Source organism: Lycium barbarum, chromosome 3, assembly GCF_019175385.1.
Source record: "Lycium barbarum isolate Lr01 chromosome 3, ASM1917538v2, whole genome shotgun sequence".
In the NCBI taxonomy this organism is placed as follows: Eukaryota; Viridiplantae; Streptophyta; class Magnoliopsida; order Solanales; family Solanaceae; genus Lycium; species Lycium barbarum.
In genome coordinates, this window is record NC_083339.1 from 111,643,333 (window position 1) to 111,665,650 (window position 22,318).

General features: G+C 35.3%; 1 protein-coding gene across 1 annotated transcript; it reads right to left on the minus strand.

Moving 5' to 3' along the window:
* Positions 1 to 6,998: 6,998 nt before the first annotated feature.
* On the minus strand, positions 6,999 to 18,085 carry LOC132631818 (zinc finger CCCH domain-containing protein 48). The gene is made up of 9 exons (XM_060347518.1): positions 17,346 to 18,085; positions 16,917 to 17,012; positions 15,592 to 15,681; positions 15,310 to 15,411; positions 15,053 to 15,196; positions 14,772 to 14,891; positions 14,628 to 14,687; positions 7,659 to 7,756; positions 6,999 to 7,564 (listed from the first exon to the last, which is right to left on the minus strand). Exons 1-9 carry the CDS (start codon positions 17,811 to 17,813, stop codon positions 7,420 to 7,422), a joined length of 1,323 nt encoding a protein of 440 aa, XP_060203501.1. The 5' UTR covers positions 17,814 to 18,085; the 3' UTR covers positions 6,999 to 7,419.
* Between the last annotated feature and the right edge of the window lie 4,233 nt (positions 18,086 to 22,318).

The window sequence follows — 22,318 nt, forward strand, 5'->3', positions numbered from 1 at the left end:
CCTTCAACTAAGTGCACCATTTAGCTTTTTTGTAGCATGTGTTCCAGCAGATAGTATTATACTAATTTTAGAAAATATATACATAAAATAGCTGATTTTATGAAAAGACCATGTGTTCACATGCCTCGTTTTTTGCACCTAAACTTGCTCCTGGGTAAATATGAACCAAAATTCTAATGAAGGGTAAATCTAAACTATAAACTGGGGGTGTACAAAGTAAACCGACGAGCCGCACCAAACCGATAAAGCGAGTCAAACCAAGAAAAAAACCCGACTAGTGGTTTAGTTTGACTTGATTTGGTGTTGGAAAAAAAAAATCGACCATAACTGGTTTGGTTTGGTTTTACCGAGAAAAAGTCAAACCGAACCGAACCAACCCGACATTACATGTATTCAATTTTTAAAATATTTTATACATAAAAATATTTATTTGTAATGTAATTCATAAATATTTCTTAAATTTTTTCGTAGTTTTTTTTTTTTATCTATTATCATATTATGCAAACTTGAACTTAGAATTTGAATGTCAATAAATTTTATATCCCATAGATGTTAGTAACTCAAATAAAGTCCAAACCAAAACTGACCCAACACTAATGCTAAAAAAAGACATCCAATTTACCACTAGGAATGATAATAATGTTGGATATTTATTCTTTAGTTTTGCATAATTGATTTAGAGGGTGAAAATACATAACTTAAGTTTTTTTTCTTTGTCATGTAATTAATACTTATTAGTCGTACTTATTTTAGCATGACTTAGTATTTTTAGATTATAGTCATTTTTTCTATGGCTTGTTAATTAGCAATATTTATTTTAACCGATTTTATTAGCTTTTGTTGAATATTTTAATACAATGTCATCATTCTTCTCACATTTTGTGTTATTTTCTTAAGAAACACCTTAATTATATAGTTGTATCTTACTAGGACTAAAGAAATATTTGAAATAAAAGTTATATGTTTTGTATCAAGACTATTCCGAAAAAAACATGAAAACCCCGAGAAAACCGAATAACCCGAGAAAATCCGAGGTTAAAAAACTCGAATTTTTGGTTTGATTTGGTGTATAAATTTAAAAATCCGACGCAACTGGTTTGATTTGATATTTAAAAAGTTTGAATCAACCCGGTCCATCTACACCCCTACTATAAACAATAGTTGGAGTAAATTTGACCCTTTTCCCATTACTTAATATACATTGAACTTTTCATGAAGAAATCCAACTGGACTTTAACCTGAGCAAAAAGTTGTAGACCTTGCATCCTTTCTTGTCCATAAATATATTCGTACTAGCAAACTATGCCCGTGTGATGCACGGGGTTCAATATGATTAATTTGATTACTCAATTTAGTTAGTCTTTATAATTTGTATATTTTGCAAAGGATACTGCGCTTTTTCTTAGTGAGTCTCCATATTTTTTTTTTCGTCTTATTTTTCCCCTTAATTTCACAATTGTTGTTAAAATTTGTCTTATTTTGGTTATGTCCGCCTCTTTTTATATTTAGTAAGTTGACAATTCGAATATCCTATATGTCAAGTTTATAATCACAAGATTCAAAGGATATTTTATTATATTATGCACATTTTTAATTTAGAACCACAAGATAGTCTATCTTTATTTCTTAAACTCCGTGTCTAGTCAAACGTGGACACTTAAATTGAGATAGAGGGAGTATATGTCAAATAAAAGAAATGAAAGGACAATTGGACACTGTGGACACGTGGGGACTTAAAAAGTAAACACATAAGAAGTAGTATTAATGTTAAACTTCTAAAATGTACACATATTAGTCCTGGCTTAGAGTATAATTTTAGTTGCTTTTTGTAGAACTTATTATTGTTGTGTTCGTCTACTTGGGCGTTTGTTGTTAAAAAATAAAAAATAAAAATTGTCTTATTTTGGTTATGTCCGCCTCTTTTTATATTTAGTAAGTTGACAATTCAAATATCCTACATATCAAGTTTATAATCACAAGATTCAAAGGATGTTTTATTAAATTATACACATTTTTAATTTAGAACCACAAGATTTGAAAGTCTATTTTTATTTCTTAAACTTCATGTCTAGTCAAGCGTAGACACTTAAATTAAGACAAAGGAAGTACATGCCAAATGAAGGGAATGAAAGGACAATTAAGACACTACGGACCTGTGGACACACAAGAGGTAGAAAAATTTTTGTTTAATTTCTGAAATGTACACATGTTAATCCCTGCTTAGAGTACAATTTCAGTTGCTTTTTGTACAACTCATTGTTGTTGTGTTCGTCGACCTTGAACGTTTATATATAAGAAGATAAGAAGAAGAAAAATATAGAATAGAAAAATAGACATATATTTTTAGTAATGTGGCCAAGTAATGTGGGACGAAGGGAGTACTTCATTTTTATTAATTCTTAAAGAAAGTGAAAAAGTCAAGTATAGTAATGTGGCGAAGTAATATCGGACGAAGGGAGTACTTCATTTATTAATTCTTAAAGAACGTGAAAAGTCAAGTAATATGGGATAGAGGAAGTACTTCATTTATTAATTATTAAATAATGTGAAAAGTCAAAAGTGAACAAGTAAAAGTGCACGGTAGAAATAAATATGTGTCGGAGAATTAAAATTGAAGTGCATACATATATACATGAGAAGAAAATAAATATTCAGCAAGAACGTGAAAAGTCAAAAGTGAACAAGTAAAAGTGCACGGAGGAAATAAATATATATCGGAGAATTAAAATTGAAGTGCATACGTGTACACATGAGAAGATAATAAATATTCAATACTATGACATATATCCACGTGGGATTTATTAACTCTTAAAGAGAGTGAAAAGTCAAAAGTGAATAAGTAAAAGTGTACGGAGGAAATAAATTTATGTAGGAGTATTAAAATTGAATTGCATACGTCTATACATGAGAAGAGTATAATATTCAGCAAGAACGTGAAAAGTCAAAAGTGAACAAGTAAAATTGCTCGGAGAAAATAAATGTGTCGGAAAATTAAAATTGAAGTGCATACGTCTATGCATGAGGAGGGAATAAATATTAAGTACTATGACATATGTCCACGTGGGATAAAAAAATAGTTAGGTAAAGTGTACAAGTTATATAGCTTATGGTACAAGCATTCATTGCGTGTACAGGTTGTAAAGCTTTTGGTACAAGTTGGTGATGTTGTATTAGTCTATAACGTGAAAAGTGAAAAGTGAACAAGTAAAAGTGCATCGAGAAAATAAATATGTGTCGGAGAATTAAAATTGAAGTGCATCCATGTATACATGAGAAGAGAATAAATATTCAGCAAGAACGTGAAAAGTCAAAAGTGAACAAGTAAAAGCGTACGAAGGAAATAAATATGTGTCAAATAATTAAAAGCATAGGTGTATACATAAGAGAATAAATATTCAGTACTATGACATATATTCACGTGGGATTTATTAATTCTTAAAGAACGTGAAAAGTCCAAAGTGAATAAGTAAAAGTGCACGGAGGAAATAAATTTGTGTAGGAGAATTAAAATTAAACTGCATACGTCTATACATGAAAAGAGAATAAATATTCAGCAAGAACGTGAAAAGTCAAAAGTGAACAAGTAAAAGTGCACGGAGGAAATAAATGTGTCAGAAAATTAAAATTTTAGTGCATCCGTCTATACATGAGAAGGGAATAAATATTAAGCACTATGACATATGTCCACGTGGGATTAAAAAATAGTTGGGTAAAATGTACAAGTTATATAACTTATGGTACAAGCATTCATTGCGTGTACAATTTGTAAAGCTTTTGGTACAAGCTAGGTATGCTGTGTTCGTCCCTTTAAGGCACTTATATATATATTACTAGCAAACTATGCTTGTGCAATGTACGGGATCCAACATTATTAATTTGGTTACTCAATGTAATTAGTCTTTATGATTTGTATATTTTGCAAAGGATACCGCAATTCTCTTTAGCGAGTCTCCATATTTTTTTTTTCTTTTCCTCTTATTACGAACACTGCTTTAAACAATTGCACTAGAAGCATTATAAATTGTACTATCCACTTAGCCCCTTTTTTCATAATCACACTTGGGCTTATCTCATTGGTGATTTCATTTATTTGCTCTTCTACTATTAACATGTGTACTTCAATTTTCCTTCTTCTACAACACGTGTTCCCCTTCTTAATTTGTATACGACATCTAACTTCCCTGGTTATGTTATCTGTTCTTTTTCTTCGTCGTCGTTCTTCAATACTGGATTTTTGTAGTAACTTTTAGAAGTTAAGTAGTATTAATGTTAAACTTTTGAAATGTACACATGTTAGTTTCTGTTTAGAGTACAATTTTAGTTGCTTTTTGTACAATTTATTGTTGCTGTGTTCGTCCACTTGGGCGTTTGTTGTTAAAAAATAAAAATAAATTGTCTTATTTTGGTTATGTCCGCCTCTTTTTATATTTAGTAAGTTGACAATTCCAATATCCTATATCTCAAGTTTATAATCACAAGATTCAAATGATATTTTATTATATTATATACATTTTTAATTTAGAACCACAAAATTTGAAAGTCTATCTTTATTTCTTAAACTTTATGTCTAGTCAAACATAGACACTTAAATTGAGACAGAGGGAGTAGATGCCAAATGAAGGAAATGAAAGGACAATTAAGATACTGCGGACCTGTGGGGACTTAAAAAGTAAACACACAAGAGGTAGAATTAATGTTCAACTTCTGAAATGTACACATGTTAGTTCCTGCTTATAGTACAATTTCAGTTGCTTTTTGTACAACTTATTATTGTTGTATTCGTCCACCTTGGGCGTTTATATATAATAAATATAAGAAAAATATAGAATAGAAAAATAGATATATATTTTTAGTAATGTGGCCAAGTAATATTGAACGAAGGGAGTACTTCATTTGTTAATTCTTAAAGAACGTGAAAAGTCAAGTATAGTAATGTGGCCAAGTAATATGCGACGAAGGGAGTACTTCATTTATTAATTCTTAAAAAACGTGAAAAGTCAAGTAATGGGCTAAGTAATATGGGACGGAGGGCGTACTTCATTTATTAAATTCTTAAATAACGTGAAAAGTCAAAAGCGAACAAGTAAAAGTGCACGCAGAAAATAAATATGTGTCGGAGAATTAAAATTGAAGTGCGTACATGTATACATGAGAAGAGAATAAATATTCAGCAAGAACGTGAAAAGTCAAAAGTAAACAAGTAAAAGTGCACGAAGGGAATAAATATGTGTCGGAGAATTAAAATTGAAGTGCATACGTGTATACATGAGAAGAGAATAAATATTCAGTACTATGACATATATCCACGTGAAATTTATTAATTCTTAAAGAACGTGAACAAGTAAAAGTGCCAGGAGGAAATAAATTTGTGTTTGTAGGAGAATTAAAATTGAACTGCATACGTCTATACATGAGAAGACAATAAATATTCAGCAAGAAGGTGAAAAGTCAAAAGTGAACAAGTAAAAGTACACGAAGGAAATAAATGTGTCGGAGAATTAAAATTGAAGCGCATACGTCTATACATGAGAAGGGAATAAATATTAAGTACTATGACATATGTCCACGTGGGATAAAAAAGTAGTTGGGTAAAGTATACAAGTTATATAGCTTTTGATACAAACATTCATTGCGTGTACAATTTATAAAGCTTTTGGTACAAGTATTTGATGCTGTGTTCGTCCCCCTTAGAGGCTTATATATAATAGAAAAGAAAAATGTTACTACAGCATTTGTTAGTATACTAATTTTTATACATGTGCCTCGCACGTAACATTTAAAAAGAAAAATAGAAATATGGAAAAATAAATCTAAAGAGTTACGAAAAATAAATTGTGTACAGATTAACATTTTAAGTATATAAATTTCAATAATTTACGTAAAATGTGTGATTAGTTGTAACCGAAAATGTATTCATATCGTACGATTTATAAAGATATTACTCTTTTAATTAACCATGTGTCGTGTGTGTTTTACTATCGCAGTTACTTTTAAGTTTTAAGATTACTTATATGAATAAAATGGTGTTATACTGCATCTCACTATTCACGAAGTTCATTGTAGAGGCTCGTTATTTCCTAGATTACATAGTTGATTGGCAGATCTGAATATCTGAAGTTGCCTTCTAATAGCTAAGTGATGTATTGGATGTTTCTTTGCTGATCACAGTTATGGGACTTGTCCCATTACTGTGTTTTTTGTTTTTTGTTTTTTTGTTTTTTTGTTTTTTTTTCCTCGAGCGATAAACGTTTACTGTGGTGATAAAGCAGTTTAAAAAAAAAAATGGGCAAGGAAGACTTCTGTAAGTATAGGCGAAGACATGGTAGATCACCATTAGAACTTTCCTCACTTTGTGCCCTTTTACCATAGGAAGGAGGAAAGAGTTGTTATCTTTGAATATGTCAATAATGTCTATTTTTTACCTATCTACACGCTCTGACATTATTATTGTTTATGGAGTATGTGATTTAGGTTAAGATGGTGGTATGTTAATTTTAGTGGTGGAAAAATTAGTCTACGAAATATGACTTGTCCAATTCGTCCAAGTTTAATGATCCGTCTGTTTATTAATTAGTTCACTTTGACTCGTTCAATTCAATCCATCTACAGTTGTGTTGATTAGCAAATCTTGACTCAGCCCATCACAAGCCTAATAACATTTGGGCGTTCATTTATTAACTCGACTCATTTTTATTCGTCCAATTTAACTCAATCTGCTCATTTAACACCCAAAATTAATGTGTACAACTGAAAATAATACGACAAATTATAAAAGGTCGGAATAACCCACCTGAGAACCTGATTTACAATGATTTGTTAAAAGTAATTCAAATCAAATTACTCTGACCAGGGGTTCAAATTTGATTCAAAACTTGCACTATTATTTTTTCTAATTCAGATTACGTTTTGTCCTCTCGTTCTCTAGGACGATGGCGGAACTCAATTACCACGTCTAAAAGCGAAACATTGAGATCACTAATTTAAATAAGAATGCTTGATTCTGTGCGTAGAAACATTGTTCACCGTGAACGCTCGTGCATACGAGAGTATACTTATTCAAGGTACACAAGACTGAGCTACATCCATAACTCAGTGAAAAAACAATACAGGACAGACCAGAAATGTCCTCCAGAGATTTACATGAATATATCATGACTTCGAGTACAAACCAGACTAGGAAAAAATATGCCTGGATCCATCAAGAGCTCACTCAATAGTCAAAAGCAACAAAATGGCAAGGCTCTAAGCTATGCTGCTAGGACGTGACTCGGAGTACTCTACCTCTGAAAATCAAAACTGGTACTTCTTTATCTTATTATATGTTCCTTGCTTGGTACATTTTCTCACCGGGAGAAGAAAAACAAGATAATTGCAGGCTAGCAACATAAAAATAGTATCGCTGTAAATGCAGCAACCCTCTCAAGATGTACTAGTGCTGGATTCAGTTGACCACTTCCAGACTCTAACTTGACCTGATTCATCACCAGTAAAAAATAAACCAGCAGGACCGATCTCGATTCGACGGACACCCTCCTTGGAGAATATCTTCCCCCTCTCGGAAAAGCTAACCAGAAGAAGTAATGGTGTTAAAAGCTCCATTCAATAATAAGAACTAATTATGAGTTCCAACAACAAAGAGACTTGAGTGTGAAGCTTACGATGGCAAATCATAGACGCGAATCGTGTTGTCATTGCAAGAACAGAGCAATACAGGCTTTGCTTCTGAATCATGCATGCCACAGAGAGCGAGCAAACCCTGAAGATCAGATAACATTGTTAAATGACAGAGAGAACATCTCCAAAAAGGAAAGAACCTCTCATTGTTCGTCAAAGAAGGGAAAAAAAAAAAGACATCTAACAATACATCATTGGAGTTGGGACAGACAAAGCAGCCAAGCCTCATTTTCTGCTCTATATGCAACTTACTCAAATCACCGAAGCAGTAGAGAAAATTTGAGTACAATAGTTTAGAGTTATAAAGTTGTCACAACAATTATTTCCTCTGCCAGATTGATGTTAGAATATGGGAACAAACTCAAAAAAAGTGTAAATTGTTGGCTGATATCGGGCACCGACATGCTATTTTTTTCAGAAATGAAGATGGATAACCAGAAATAATGAATATAAAATGTTCTAGAAATCAAACATTTCTCAAAATTAAGAAGATATCATTAAAAATTTCAGAAATAAACAAAAAATAATACTGTAAGTAAAAAGGCACTGCAAATCAAATATTTCTCAAAATTCCAAAAACTTGAAATAAAAGAAAAAACTTATTTGATCACCAAAATAATTATAGTGCGGTATATTAGAGGTTTATCTTATTGTAAGTAATATTAGAGGACTTCCGAATTTCCTACTATTTCAACAGTTAGCTTTACATTTTATCGACATCAACTTTAAGAAAGATGCTCCTCAAAGGCCCTATGATATTTTTCATGCCAAACTGTCCAAGATATTCTAAAATGAATCCAGGTTTTTCTCAGTTCCTTCCTCTGTCTCTGCCATCTGGATACTGCAAGTTCCAAATTTAATGGATGTCCTCCATTAAGTTTGAGGAACATACACCAGCTTCTCCACATACTTTTACAGTGCAACAAGATGTAAACTGTTTCTGTAGACTACTCATAAAATATGTTCCACTCAAACACCACCCCCCCCCCCCCGCGCCAAAATATGTTCCACTCAAACACCACCACCCCCCCCCCCCCCGCGCCAAAAAAAAAAAAGAGCCCATGTTGTACAGTACGCAGCTTCTCTGCAAATCGTTCTGTGTCAATCAAGCATTCTGTAGGATAGTACAAGCAAAATAAGTTACTGTTATTGGTGCATTGGCTTTCTTATCTTCTTCCAAGGCTATTTAGAATGTCTCAAACATGACCTTACAGAAATTTACCACCCGCCCCCAACCCCCCACAAAAACATACCAGAGCATTCACTTTAAAGAATTACTTTGGTCTTCAATCAACCTCACCTCCTTTAACTGTTCTAGAAGAAAAGTAACGCTGCGAATACTCCAAGTCCAGACTTTGAATTTTCCAGATCCAATTCCTCTACAGAGATATTCTACAAGATGGGCGTCTGGACCAACCGTCCAATAATCAAGCACACCTCCTTTAATGTTCCAAAAGAAAATAAATTCTATCAATCTCCCAGTCATTCTAGTTCGTCCTAAATTGGGGATTCTACTTGCTCCCCACTGAGACATCCTGGTAGAGAACTTTCTTCATTAACCACAAACAAATATAATTCTGGCAACCTGTCTTTCAAAGTAAATATTGTCTATCAATATATCTGACAAGTGACAACAAAGTTATCCTTCCTCCTATCAGATCAGACCCTGTCTAGGAACTCTTCCCGGAGACTCTTAATGCACTTCCAAATTGCAACTCTGTGGGATAAGGTACCAGGTCTAGCACAGCAGTCTTTTCAATCAGTCGATCTCGAAATATGTTTTTGTGGTGTCACACTCCCAAACTCCAGTAAAGACAGAGATAAATGATCAAATCAAATTCCAGGCTACACTCTTTGATTTCAAAATTTAGAAGTGTCATCTCGTACATTTGATAGAACAAAATCTATTAAGTCTAGAAGCTAAGGTATACGTATCCCTATTACTTCTAAGATGCAAATTGTCCTCCACGAAAAGGAGGACCATTTAAAGAGAAATCCAAAACCCTTCTGAAAAATCTAAATTGGCTTTGTAATTCTGAGAGCACCTGTCCACGCTAAAATTAGTCTTTGCTGGTACTGAAATCACCACCTATGACTCATGGCCAGCTCCATAACCCTTTCAACGTGAATTCTAACAAAAGGCCTTTCTTCCATTCTGTTCTTGAACTGGGCCTTATATGCCAGGAAATAGCTTAGATCTAGTGTGTTTTTTTTTTTTTTGAAATTGGTAAAGTCGTATTCCTCAGCATTAAGGGTATGCTGGCCACCTCCAAAAAGTGAGTAACCAAAAGAAAAGAAAAAAGACTTACAGAAAACCTAGTAAATCTACAATCTGATCTGTTTCCTCTATACAAAGTTGTTTACACCAAAAAAGTAAAGATACAATACAATTCCATTTAACTTTCTAAATAGAATTGGATCTATCTTCAAAACATCTCCCATTTCTTTCTCTCCACACAGTCGACCATATGCAGGCTGGTATTATCCTCCACCACCTTTTCTGACTTTTGCTCCCTCCCCTTCTAATCCAGCAAGTGCTCTGGCATGATCCATCTTGTATTAGAATGTTTGAGAAAGATTTCCCAAAGATGGGCAGTGAACTCACAATGAAGAAACAGATGTTTGTTAGTTTCCCTGTTTTGTTGCAGAGAAAACATCTGGTGTTTGTTATGCAGATGTTTGTTATGCAGGCTGGTATTATCCTCCACCACCTTTTCTGACTTTTCCCCTGTTTGTTAGATCTAGTGTTTATTCGTCCAAATCAACGAAATAAAATACCAAGCAACAACTTTTCTTTCGTAACACTCCTACATCTCTTGTCCAACATTACTACAAACTTGCTCACTTTTACTTCTATTTCCCACCTACCCAGTAGTTTCGCTAGGCGTATTTCCTTTTTCAATAACATTATCCAGAGAAAAAACGGTTGATTGATCTCATAGACAACTATCTTATTTCTTTTTTGTAAGATGATATTCTCATATCTTTTCTTATTAAAGCTGAACAATAAATTAACTTCTAGATTCTATCTGTTTTAAAAATCAAAATAAATCAATATTTGTGTAGAATTTAATTTATATTTTAGCTTTTATAGCTTGAGTAGTTACTGTCTTTATTTAGCAACTTCAACATAATCAGTATACAATATCAGAGCAAAACACACAAGTTTTCAGAATTCAATTACATAATAAATAAGTTTCATCACAAGTTTTGCTTGGCCAAAAGACCCTGTAGAAGGATTTCAATCCTTTACTCCCTTACGAACCGTTTTACACGATGATATTACAATTTCGATATTCAAATAACATGCTTGTCTTTTTGCTTTCTCAAATAAATTCAAATATCTCAATTTTAAAGAAGTGTTTTGTAAAAAAATCTGCAGTTTCAAATATAACTTTGTATTTTAAACAAAATAGAGCCACTCATCATCCGAGACCAAACTAGAAGTTAAAAAAGTTCTACTTTCATGCTCCAACCACCATTTATTTGGGACAAGAAGATATCAGTTTTCTTTTTAGTTTCTACCATGTATATATGATTCTTCTAGTAATTATTCAAATAACATATCTTTTTGCTACAGCTTTCTCAAAAAAAATCAAATATCTCAATATTAAAGGAGTGTTTTGAAATTTTTTATGCAGTTCCAAATATAACTTTGTATTTTAAATAAAATAGAGCCAATCATCATCCGAGACAAACTAAAAGTTAAAAAGTTCTAATTTCTTGCTCCAACACCATTTATTTGGGGCAAGAAAATATCAGTACTAGATGAATTGATGATCTTAGAGCAAAACACTGAAGGCAGACAATTGAACATCACGGAGGCTAGTCAACTGACAAGTCTGAAAGCTGAGATACAACAGCTGGCCAAGATAGAGGAGATCTCATGGAGGCAAAAATCTAGGTGCCTTTGGCTCAAGGAAGGGGACAGGAACACCAAATTTTTCCAGAAGATTGCTAATTCTAATAGGAGATCCAATTGCATAGATAGACTTCTGGTGGACAATGTGATCATCGAAGATAAGGAGACAATAAAAGGAAGACACTTGACTTCTTTAAAAAACTGTACACTGAGCAAGAAGACTGGAGGCCTACTGTCAATTTCGAAGGAATTGCTTCCATCACAGCAGAGGAAAGCAGTAACCTAGAAGCAGCTTTTGGAGAGGAGGAAGTGCTAGCAGTCATTAAATCATGTGCCCCCGACAAAGCCCCTAGGCCTGATGGTTATACTATGGCCTTTTTCCAGAGTTCTTGGGAATTTATTAAGACAGACTTGTTAGCAGCTATGCAACACTACCATCAACATTGCTGGATGGTTAAGTCTTGTAATGCTTCCTTCATTGCACTCATCCCTAAGAAAAAAGGAGCATTGGAGCTTAAGGATTACAGACCTATCAGTCTAATTGGAAGCATATACAAGATCATTGCTAAAGTTCTTGCAGGAAGACTGAAGGGAGTGATGGGGAAACTGGTTTCAAATCAGCAGAATGCCTTCATCAAGAGGAGAGAATCACAGATGCCTCGCTCATAGCTAATGAGGTGCTTGATTGGCAATTGAAACAAGGGAGTGCTGGATTACTTTGCAAATTCGATGTCGAAAAAGCCTTTGACCAATTGAATTGGTCTTATCTCATATCTATGCTCAAACAAATGGGGGTTGGTGATAGGTGGATTAAATGGATTCAGTTCAACATTTCTACTGTGAAGTATTCAGTTCTAATCAACCGAAGCCCAGTAGGATTTTTCTCTTCACAAAGAGGCCTGAGGCAAGGTGACCCCCTTTCACCTTTTCTGTTCATACTAGCTATGGAAGGGTTGAGTAGAATGTTGAACAAAGCCAAGCAATTGCAATGGCTAACTGGTTTTGATATAGGAAGGGATAGAGCAGTCAACATCTCCCATTTGCTATATGGGATGACACTTTGGTCTTCTGTGGGGCTGACAGAGAGCAGATCCTCCATCTAAACCTTACTCTACTAATATTTGAAGCAGTTTCAGGTCTCCATATAAACATGCTCAAGAGTGATTTATCCTGTAAATGAAGTGCAGAATATTGAGGAACTGGCAAACATACTGGGTTGTAGAACTGGTATTTTTCCAACCACATACTTAGGACTTCCACTAGGGGCTAAATATAAGACGGGGCATCTGGAGTGGAGTCATCGAGAAGTTTGAAAAGAGACTTGCTACATGGCAAATGCAGTACCTATCAATGGGGGGCAGACTAACATTGATTGACAGAGTGCTTGATAGCATCCCAACCTACAGTATGTCACTACATCCCATAACCAGTAAGGCTTTGGAGCAATTGGACTAAACTAGAAGGAATTTCCTTTGGAAAGGGAATAACACCGACCATAAATTTCATTTGGTGCAGTGGCCAATAGTCTTGTTACCAAAAAAGCTGGGTGGCCTCGGCATTAGAGACTTATCACTGCACAACAAAAGCCTACTAATGAAATAGTTATGGAGATACACTCAGGAGGAGCAGAGCCTTTGGAAGGATGTAATTATTGCCAAGCATGGAGCGTTAAACCACTGGTGCTCTAATATCCCAACAGAGCCATATGGGGTTGGTGTCTGGAGAAGCATAAGCAAGTTATGGGAGGAGTTCTCACAACACCAACACTTAGTAGTAGGGAATGGGCAGCATATCAGATTTTGGAGAGAGAAATGGTTAGGCGACATCCCTTTAATGGTTGCTTATCCCAACATGTTTCAGTTATCAAGGGAGCCAAACTCTACAGTTCAACAACACAGAGAAAGAAATTCATGGAACATCATCCTTAGAAGGAGTGAAACACCAGAACAACTCAATTGGGGAGAAACAAGGAACGGAAAGTTCTCAGTTAAAGCAGCATACAAGCTTCTAGGCCCACAGAATGAAATTACAGATCATTGGCCTTGGAAGCTTATATGGAAGATCAAACTGCCCCCTAAGATCAGCTGCTTTAGCTGGACTGCACTTCATGAAGCTTGCTTGACTCAAAACAATCTAGCTAGAAGGACGTTTCAGATGGCTAACAGATGTTATATGTGCATGAAGGAAGCAGAAACTCACAACCACTTATTTCTACAGTGTCCAATAGCAGCAAATTTATGGAATATGTTTTTAGTACTTTTTGGACTCAAATGGGTCATGCCTCAGAGTATCAGGGATGTTTTTGTAAGCTGGAGTTGCTGGAAAGTTGATAGTGCCATCAAGAGAATCAAGAAGATGATCCCTACAGCTATCTGTTGGAGTATCTGGAATGAAAGGAATAGAAGATGCTTTGATGGGGTATCAACTACCTACCAATCTTTAAAAGCTAAATGCCTCATGTTTTTGTATAGCTGGGTTTATTTATCTCCATTAGATTCCCCTGTAACCTTTCTAAACTTTGTCAGCTCCCTGTCCCTGAACTAGCTATATAAAGGAGAGCTGGCCCTTTTGCTATTCTACTTTTGTAACTACTATGCATCTGCTTGATGCCTGCAATGAAATCATTTACTTCATAAAAAATAAAAAAAAAAGATATCAGTTTTCTTTTTAATTCTACCATTTTTTTGTATAAGTTCTTTTTAGTTCTACCATGTATTATGTATATATTACTCTTTTAGTAATAACTCTATAACTTTCAATAACGTCAATGTAGTATGACTTTCTGTTCTAGGAGGTATATTGAAACACAAGTAGATATTGATTTCATCAAAAATAACCTCAAACCATTTTACTCTTCCCTATCAAACAAATTGATAATCCTAAGCTTCCGTCAATTTTTCTTTTCTGCTTTCTCTCTTTGCTCTAGCATATCATTTCGGGAAGGTAAATTTTAAAACTTGGTCTTCACTGAATGAGTTTGTTTCAGTTTTGACTAAATTAATACTTCTAGTATACATTTTTCCAGATGATATGTGAGCATATACCAAAGCATCAGAAAGTAAATGTTGACAGACGAAACAGTCTAACATACCCGTTCCTCTTGATGAGTATATGTAACCTCCAGGTTCCCACTCTCATTAGCGGCCCAGACCTATAAAGACAAGCATAATCAGATCAACACAATATTGGATAAGCTTAAGACGGCTGAGTTTCAAGAAAAAGAACAAACATAAACCTTTATCGTTTTGTCCAGTGAACATGATAAAAGAAACTGATCCCAGCATAGAACAGACATAACAACACTTGTATGATCTGTCAAGATCTGTAGACACTGAAAAGTTTCAAGGTTCCATACCTGAAGACACAATACCAACAGTAATAAGAACAAAAAGGTAGCAACTGCAAAGTTTAGGTCAAAATGCAGAACTCTAAATTCCTAGCTGTATCTACTCATCAAGAGGAAATAGCTACACATAAGATGACATAAGAATCCACATCGCACTCCGACCAACTTACTCTTATTGAATTGTCCATGGAACCAGAATATAGTCTATTAGCTCCAACGACCAGTGATACCACATGATGGGTGTGTCCAGTCAATGCTCTGATTGGATCAAAATTGTTGGTGCTCCCATTATATTTCCATGCCAATATCCCATCCTGCAGTACTTCCCAGTTAATTTACAGACTGAGCCAACAGGTTGTATAGACATGCATACTTATGTTCGATTTTCCTTTATTTAGTAAACATATAAGTAAACATACACACTTACCTCCGTACCAGCAAGGAGCATATCATTGCCAACAACAAGAGCATAGACTTGTCCAACTGGCCCATTAAGACTGAGGTCAGTTGCTGTTTGAGTATTCCATGCCTGTAAAGTTATCAGATACAATCCGTGAAGAAAGGAAAGGAATACACTATATTAAGAGTGTTGTACATTTTTGCAAATAGATCTGCATATGTCTATGTACGGGATGCCCAAGTTGCGGAGAGAGATATGAACTTCCAGTAAAGAAAGCAGAATTATAAATAATTATGTTTGACAGCTCACCTTGACAAGATTAGTTATTCCCACAAAAATCCATGGCCCTTCACTCAGCATACAACCTACTTCACCATCAAAATCGACAACCCCTGCACACTACAACAGGAGGAAACCACAGCATAAGATTCTTTCATGATCCTCCAAAGCTAGAGAATTACAGTCCAACAAAGAGAACAAATCATGATCCAGTGGAAATTTTTTGGCAAGAGACTACTTAACTACCATTCAGATGAAAATATGGAAGAATTTTTATCACATCGACAAGATGTCTTTCCTTTAAATTCAACTTCAAAATTACTTTTTCCCCTTTCTAGGAAGCTTAGAGTTTCACACCTTGTTTTCATACAACTTGTCAAACTGAATCAATCTTTTCTTTCCGTTTTACTTATTTCAGGAAGGCAGAAGCTTCATATTTTATGACCTTAACAAGCTAAACTGGAGAAAGAATCTCCTTATTCTTGGAATTGCTAGTGCAGATTTTAATGATGACTTTACGCAGGTACAACAAGGAAAAGAGGAGCAAAGTGCCAAATTACAAAAGACAAAGACCCAACACCAAATTAGGGTCGATGTAGCCGCATAGCAGCCGCATGAAGGGAATAATATGCAGAAGTTCAAAAAGGAAGACCCCTAATTCAAGAAACTATACGCCAAGAGATCAAGTACCAAGGATTGAGACTCTTGGGTTGCCATCTCTGTCATGAGCCTCAATATCAAGCTCACACTATTTAAAGGCTCACACAAAGACGAAGACAAATATACTTTCGTCTCAGCTTCTCAAGTTCTTTGCTCTACTTTTAATAAGCATTGTATTTCTGAGTGATTTACTGTGTACACAAAAAAGAGAGGAGAGAAAAATTGTAGTTGGAGAGGCGTCGTATCAAAAAAATTACTAGAGTTTGAATGTAGACGTAGGAGCTCCACTTTAACATCATTGCACGAAGAACACTTGCCAAGAGCTACAGAGAAAACCCTTGCAACCCAAACTAAGTCAATTACTTTCTGCAGTTTACTTCCAGTATTGTTTATCTCAGTCACAGTTGACTACTGAACCTAATAGTCGACTAGAAAAATTACAATTCACTCCCCTCTTGCACTTTCAGGAATGGTTTATGCTATTAAGATATGATGCAACAAAAAGATAACAGTACTATTCTTGAGAAAGGTGATCAGTTCACATAGTCGGGAAAGAAGCAGAGCCGAGCAAGTAACATTATTTCTTAGCTTTTTCCCGGTGAATTTTTATACAATATTGGGATTTCAAGCAAACAAGAGAAGATTCATGTTTTATATTCTCGAATAATCGAAAGGGAAAAAAGTGTGAGGAGAACCTGCCCAGACTGGCAATCCCACACTCGTACTGTCTTGTCCGTACTCCCGGAATAAAGCTTATCTGAGCCCGATGGCAAAGCAATCCCTGTAACAACCTGTTTCAATAACCAATTTAATTAAGGGATTTTTACCCAAATAAATTCACAACCCAACATAATATATTACACCAAAATATCCATATTTTCAGTTTACATTCGCATAACCAACTCTTTTTTTTTTTTCGTTTCCCACAACAGTGCTTATATACACGGTATACAACATTATACACTTAATGTAAACAATGTGTCCACCTTATATAAAGTGTATAACTAATCCCTGCATTAGTAATAGACCCAATTCAATACTAATCTTATACACCCTACCAAACGACCCCTAACAGTGTTCCAACCAATACCGAAAGAAGAGAGAGTGAGTCCTCGTATAATCACCTTTTTGTGGCCTTCAAGTTGGCTCAACAATGTGAAGCAATCCCCAGTAGTCCATGAATGCAAATACCTACATGTATTTCCATATGTGCAATTCCCTTTAACCCAGTAATTACAAACTTTCTCTGTTTTCCTGACAACTGCTGCACCTCCACTTCTCCCCCATGTATTATTAAAATTCGGATTCCTTCGCATCCCACCTCTATTATTATTATTATTATCATCCTCGTAAAACCCATGAGGCCGCTTCGACGACGACGACATCCCATTATTGCCTTGTTGCTGATGATGTGGCGGTGGCGGTCCCTGTGATTCTCTATGTAAGAAAGGACATGGAAATCTGTTACATCTTCCAGCCCTCCAATGAATACATACTTTTGGCTGTCTGTTATTATTACTGTTGTTGTCCCCCTGTTGTGATGGAGGAGGACCTAACCGCTGGAACACGCGTTTGCTTCCATCCATTTCCATTAACCTTCTACACTGCAATACTCTCTGTGTGATGGTTGAATTTGGGAGTTTCTTCTTCTCAGTGGATCTTTGGCAGATAAACCCTAATTTTGGGTTTGATCATGACAAGCAGGGAATGAAATGATGATGATTGGATATTGAGATATGAGAGGAGATTGAAATTGATTGCTAGGGTTTTGGTGAATTGGGAAACCCTAATTTTTGGGGGTTGAAGAAAGTGAATTTGGAGGAGGTGGGGAAGAAGGATCCCCAACATTTGTATTAGTATACTAATTGCTTCTTCTTTTTTTTTCTAATTATTTGTGTAAAACTATGAGTTTTAAAAAAGTAAAATATAATAATAAAACTTATTCTTCCTTTTTATTTCAAATTGATATTTCATCATATTATTGGTTAATTATCTTCCTCTCTGAGCAAAGAAAATCTATTGGTAATTTTATTATTTTTTGGGAGTTTAAGTCTGAGTTTTCCTAAACTTTCTTTGTTAGCAATAAACTGTGAATATTACCGTAACAAATAAAAAAGTTTATTACAAACTAAGAGCATCTAGAGTTCTAAGCCAACTTCTAGGAAGGGTGCCCAAAAGAACTGAACCACGAGAAGAAAAAGCAGCCAAAACCAGCAAAATGACTCTTAATTACAAAGTCTATATATTAAAACTTGACAGTTCTTGGCTTTCCTAGAACATGAGAACATGATTGTCCTCTCTAAGTTTTTTATGTATCTGTGCAAAAATGAACTTTGTTTTACACTCAATTGCCTAAACAACCTTCAATTCCTAGCTTACCGGGTAAAGTAAATGATAGCTTCGCCAATAGCAGCTCTACTTCTTTCCTGAAATGTTTATAATGTTTGCCTTTGATCCAATGCAAACTCAACCTAGCATTTTTTGGGGAAGAAAAATACCAATCCAATTGATCTGGGCATCTCGAACAGTATTAATCTAAACACAATCAGCAAATTGATGTTGGTGAGTCTCTCGAACATTCATGTCACACAAACAACATGCATTGCCCCATCAACAAGTATATGTAATCTCTGTAATTTCTCCTTAGTTAACAACTTATCCTGATAAGCTAGCCACATGACCAATCTCTGTCTAAGTAGCATCACAGCACTCCAAAGTAGCTCTGCTTCCTCAGTCCGATCATTGTTCCAAGCATAGCAATATAACTATTGGACACTGTAAGTGCCATTAGTAGTTAACTGGTGATTGCCTCTGCTGTACCAAATATTTGATCCTCTCATTTAGTGCATTCAGTTTCTTTCAGTATCAGCTACAACGTTAAGGTGAATGATGCTCCCAATTAATCCTACAAGACTTCATATAAATCTCATGAACTATTTAACTCATAAAACATCTTTTTTAGTAGCTAGTTGCCACAGCAACTTAACAATAGATGGCATGTTCCATTGTCTATGCCCCTTTATGTTTAGACCACCACACTTCTTTGGATACTAACCTTATCCCAGGCAACAAGTGATAATTTTCTATAGCCCTATAGTTCTCCCAGAGATACTGTCACAATCCAGCCCCGTAGGCCGTGACTGGTGTCCTAATTGGACACCCAAACCCATTCGCTCACCAAATCGGCATATCAAAGACTTATTCAAATTTAGCATACGTTATTTTGAACAGATACTGGAAACAGACGTCATCTTAAGCGGTCACCTGTAACAGAAATATCATACAAAAGCCGGCAGGCTGGCGGAATACACATCGCCCGGATATACATACATATACAAACATATGGGCCGTTTTGGCCATAATACCAAACAGGACCGCTTAAGGCACAAGTCACAGACATAATCGAACAAACATGACCCATGACCCACATATATGTCTACAGGCCTCTACAAACCATAACAGAAACATATGACGGGACAGGGCCCCGCCGTACCCCAAATAATCATATATACAGAAACATGTACAACAAAGGATATGTACCAAAAATATGAGCTCCAGATCAAAGGAGTACTCCAAATAGCAGAATAAGTGTCCTACACTGGCGGGTCTCCAGAACGAACGTCTGTACCTGCGGGCATGAAACGCAGCCCCCCGAAGAAAAGGGGGTCAGTACGAAATATGTACTGAGTATGTAAAACATGAAATGCAGTAATCCAAATCAGAACTGAAGTGAGAAGTACGGAAAATGGATACATAATTAGTATATCAAAACCTGTGCTGAAAACATAAATAATGCAAATAAAAATCATGCATAGGGCTGAGGAACGTGGTCGCCACTTCGACGCTGGCGCCACAACACATCATACTCCAGAAGGTTTCAAATCTCCGTACAATCCCCGAACATATCGTATCATCAGAACATATCACAACATCAGAACACATCATATGCCATATCACATCATAACGCCGTATATAAGCGGTACCCGGCCCTATGGCGAGGTCTCGGGGAACCGTAACACATCATACTGCTGAATATAACATAGTGCGCACGATCACAAAACCAGCCCGGGACCCGGCGAACGATGTAATAGTAGTATGCACGAGCGGAGTAGTGCGAAAACCATATGCATATAAGTAAATAAATTCCAAGACTCGATGAATAATTATATATACCGATATCAGAAAGCTCAGAAACAAGTATCGAGTCAATCGGAATTAGTATACGAAAGTTACGAGCTTTTGAAGTACAAAACCTTTTAAAAACATTTCATAAGCCATATTTAGAAATTCAAGTATCATTCATTTTAAGAAACTTTCGAATGACATTATGGATCAAATCAAATGGAGGCTTTAAGACCATATTTACGTATCAAAGTATTCATCAAAAGACTTTAGTCATCTCGATTTTCTTTCGAACAACATTCGGAAACATAACAACTAGAATCTTCGAATATCATAAATACGTATCAAGCCATACGGAATAGCTTACGGAAGTCAAAGATATTAGCCATCCTAGCGGCTCTAAGAATAGAATTTTCTTTAGAAGCATACATATACGTTATTTGTTCATTTCATAAGGTCATGCCAAAAGAAGGAAAGGTAGGCTTTACATACCTCGGTTACTCGCTAACAAATCCCGACTCAAGTCTCGGGCTCTCCAATATCTACAATAACGTTATCAATTACCAAACATTAGCTACAAGTACTTAGAAATTCAATTCTAACTAGTACTTGTCTACAGAAATTTCGGCAGCATCTCCCCTGTAAATTCAACATCCCCGAGAATTTAACTCGGCCAAATTTATCAACAACCACACCAACAATCATACTAATAACATCAACAATCAATTTACAACGCATTTCTAACATTAATAACCTTCTTCTCTACATAGCTTATCATATTCAATTCAACTACGTACATTCAAGTCAATATCAACGCTCACATATTCATTACTAAGCCAAGATCATTCAAATACAATTCAAGAGCATTTCAAACAATCTATACAATATTTAAGCAATTCCACCAACACATCATGCTCCACCCGAAACTTCCAATTCCAACAAGGACGATAACAACACATTTTTATCTTTCAAATTCATGAACCACACTTAGCAATTCATACGTTAGCAATGTTATTCCCGCAAATACAAGAACTACATTAATGACCATGGTGGCTTCCAAAACAGCCCACAATCATCACAACATCAACTTGAATCATCAAATTCTCATTTTCATCATAGAATACATATCAACAACAACCAAATTACTACATAAAAATTAGTTCATCTTCCCTACACTACACACACATACACGGCCACATACACTCACACATACCCACACGGCCCACAGACAATACACAACATTTCCATGATTTTCATTCAACTCTACTCACTACAACATATGTATAAGCCTCCCATAACATAAAAATGATAGAATTCTTACCTTTTCTAAAATTTTCACTTGCCACTAAAGTGGTTTTCTCGCTTAAATAATTATACCACGTTGAAAAGGATCTTGAACTTAGTAAGAATTCAAGAAGAAAGGAATTTTTGGATCAGAGTTGGAAGGCTTCCATTTTTTTTTCCTTTTTTTTCTCTTTGTTCGGCCGAATGGCCCTTTTGTTTGTGCTCTCACTCTTTTCTTGAAAGTTCTTGAAGAATAGTGGATAATAATGGCCCTTTTGCTATTTATTAGTCTTGGATTAAATTTGCTCCATGGGCCTTGGCCCATGCTCCATATAGCCGGCCCCCTTTGCCCCCCCCCCCCCCCCCCCCCCTTTTTTTTTTCCAAGCCCAATTTCTTATGGTTAATATTTGTAATTCATGAAATTAATTTCCAAAATTCCAATTTTGCCCTTAGCCTTCCTCCATATTTTCGCGTCAATATTTTCATGAACAACATATATATTAAATAAGATCAAAATATTGCCCTATCTCTCACTAGTCCCAATTATTTCAAATTTTCCGAATATGCAAAATACGGGATATAACAGATACTTCCTGCATTTTTGTGTTTATGTCTGTAATCACACTTACAGGTAAAATAAACACAGGGTCTCAAATGTTGTAAATAGAGACAAGTGCAACATTAATAACT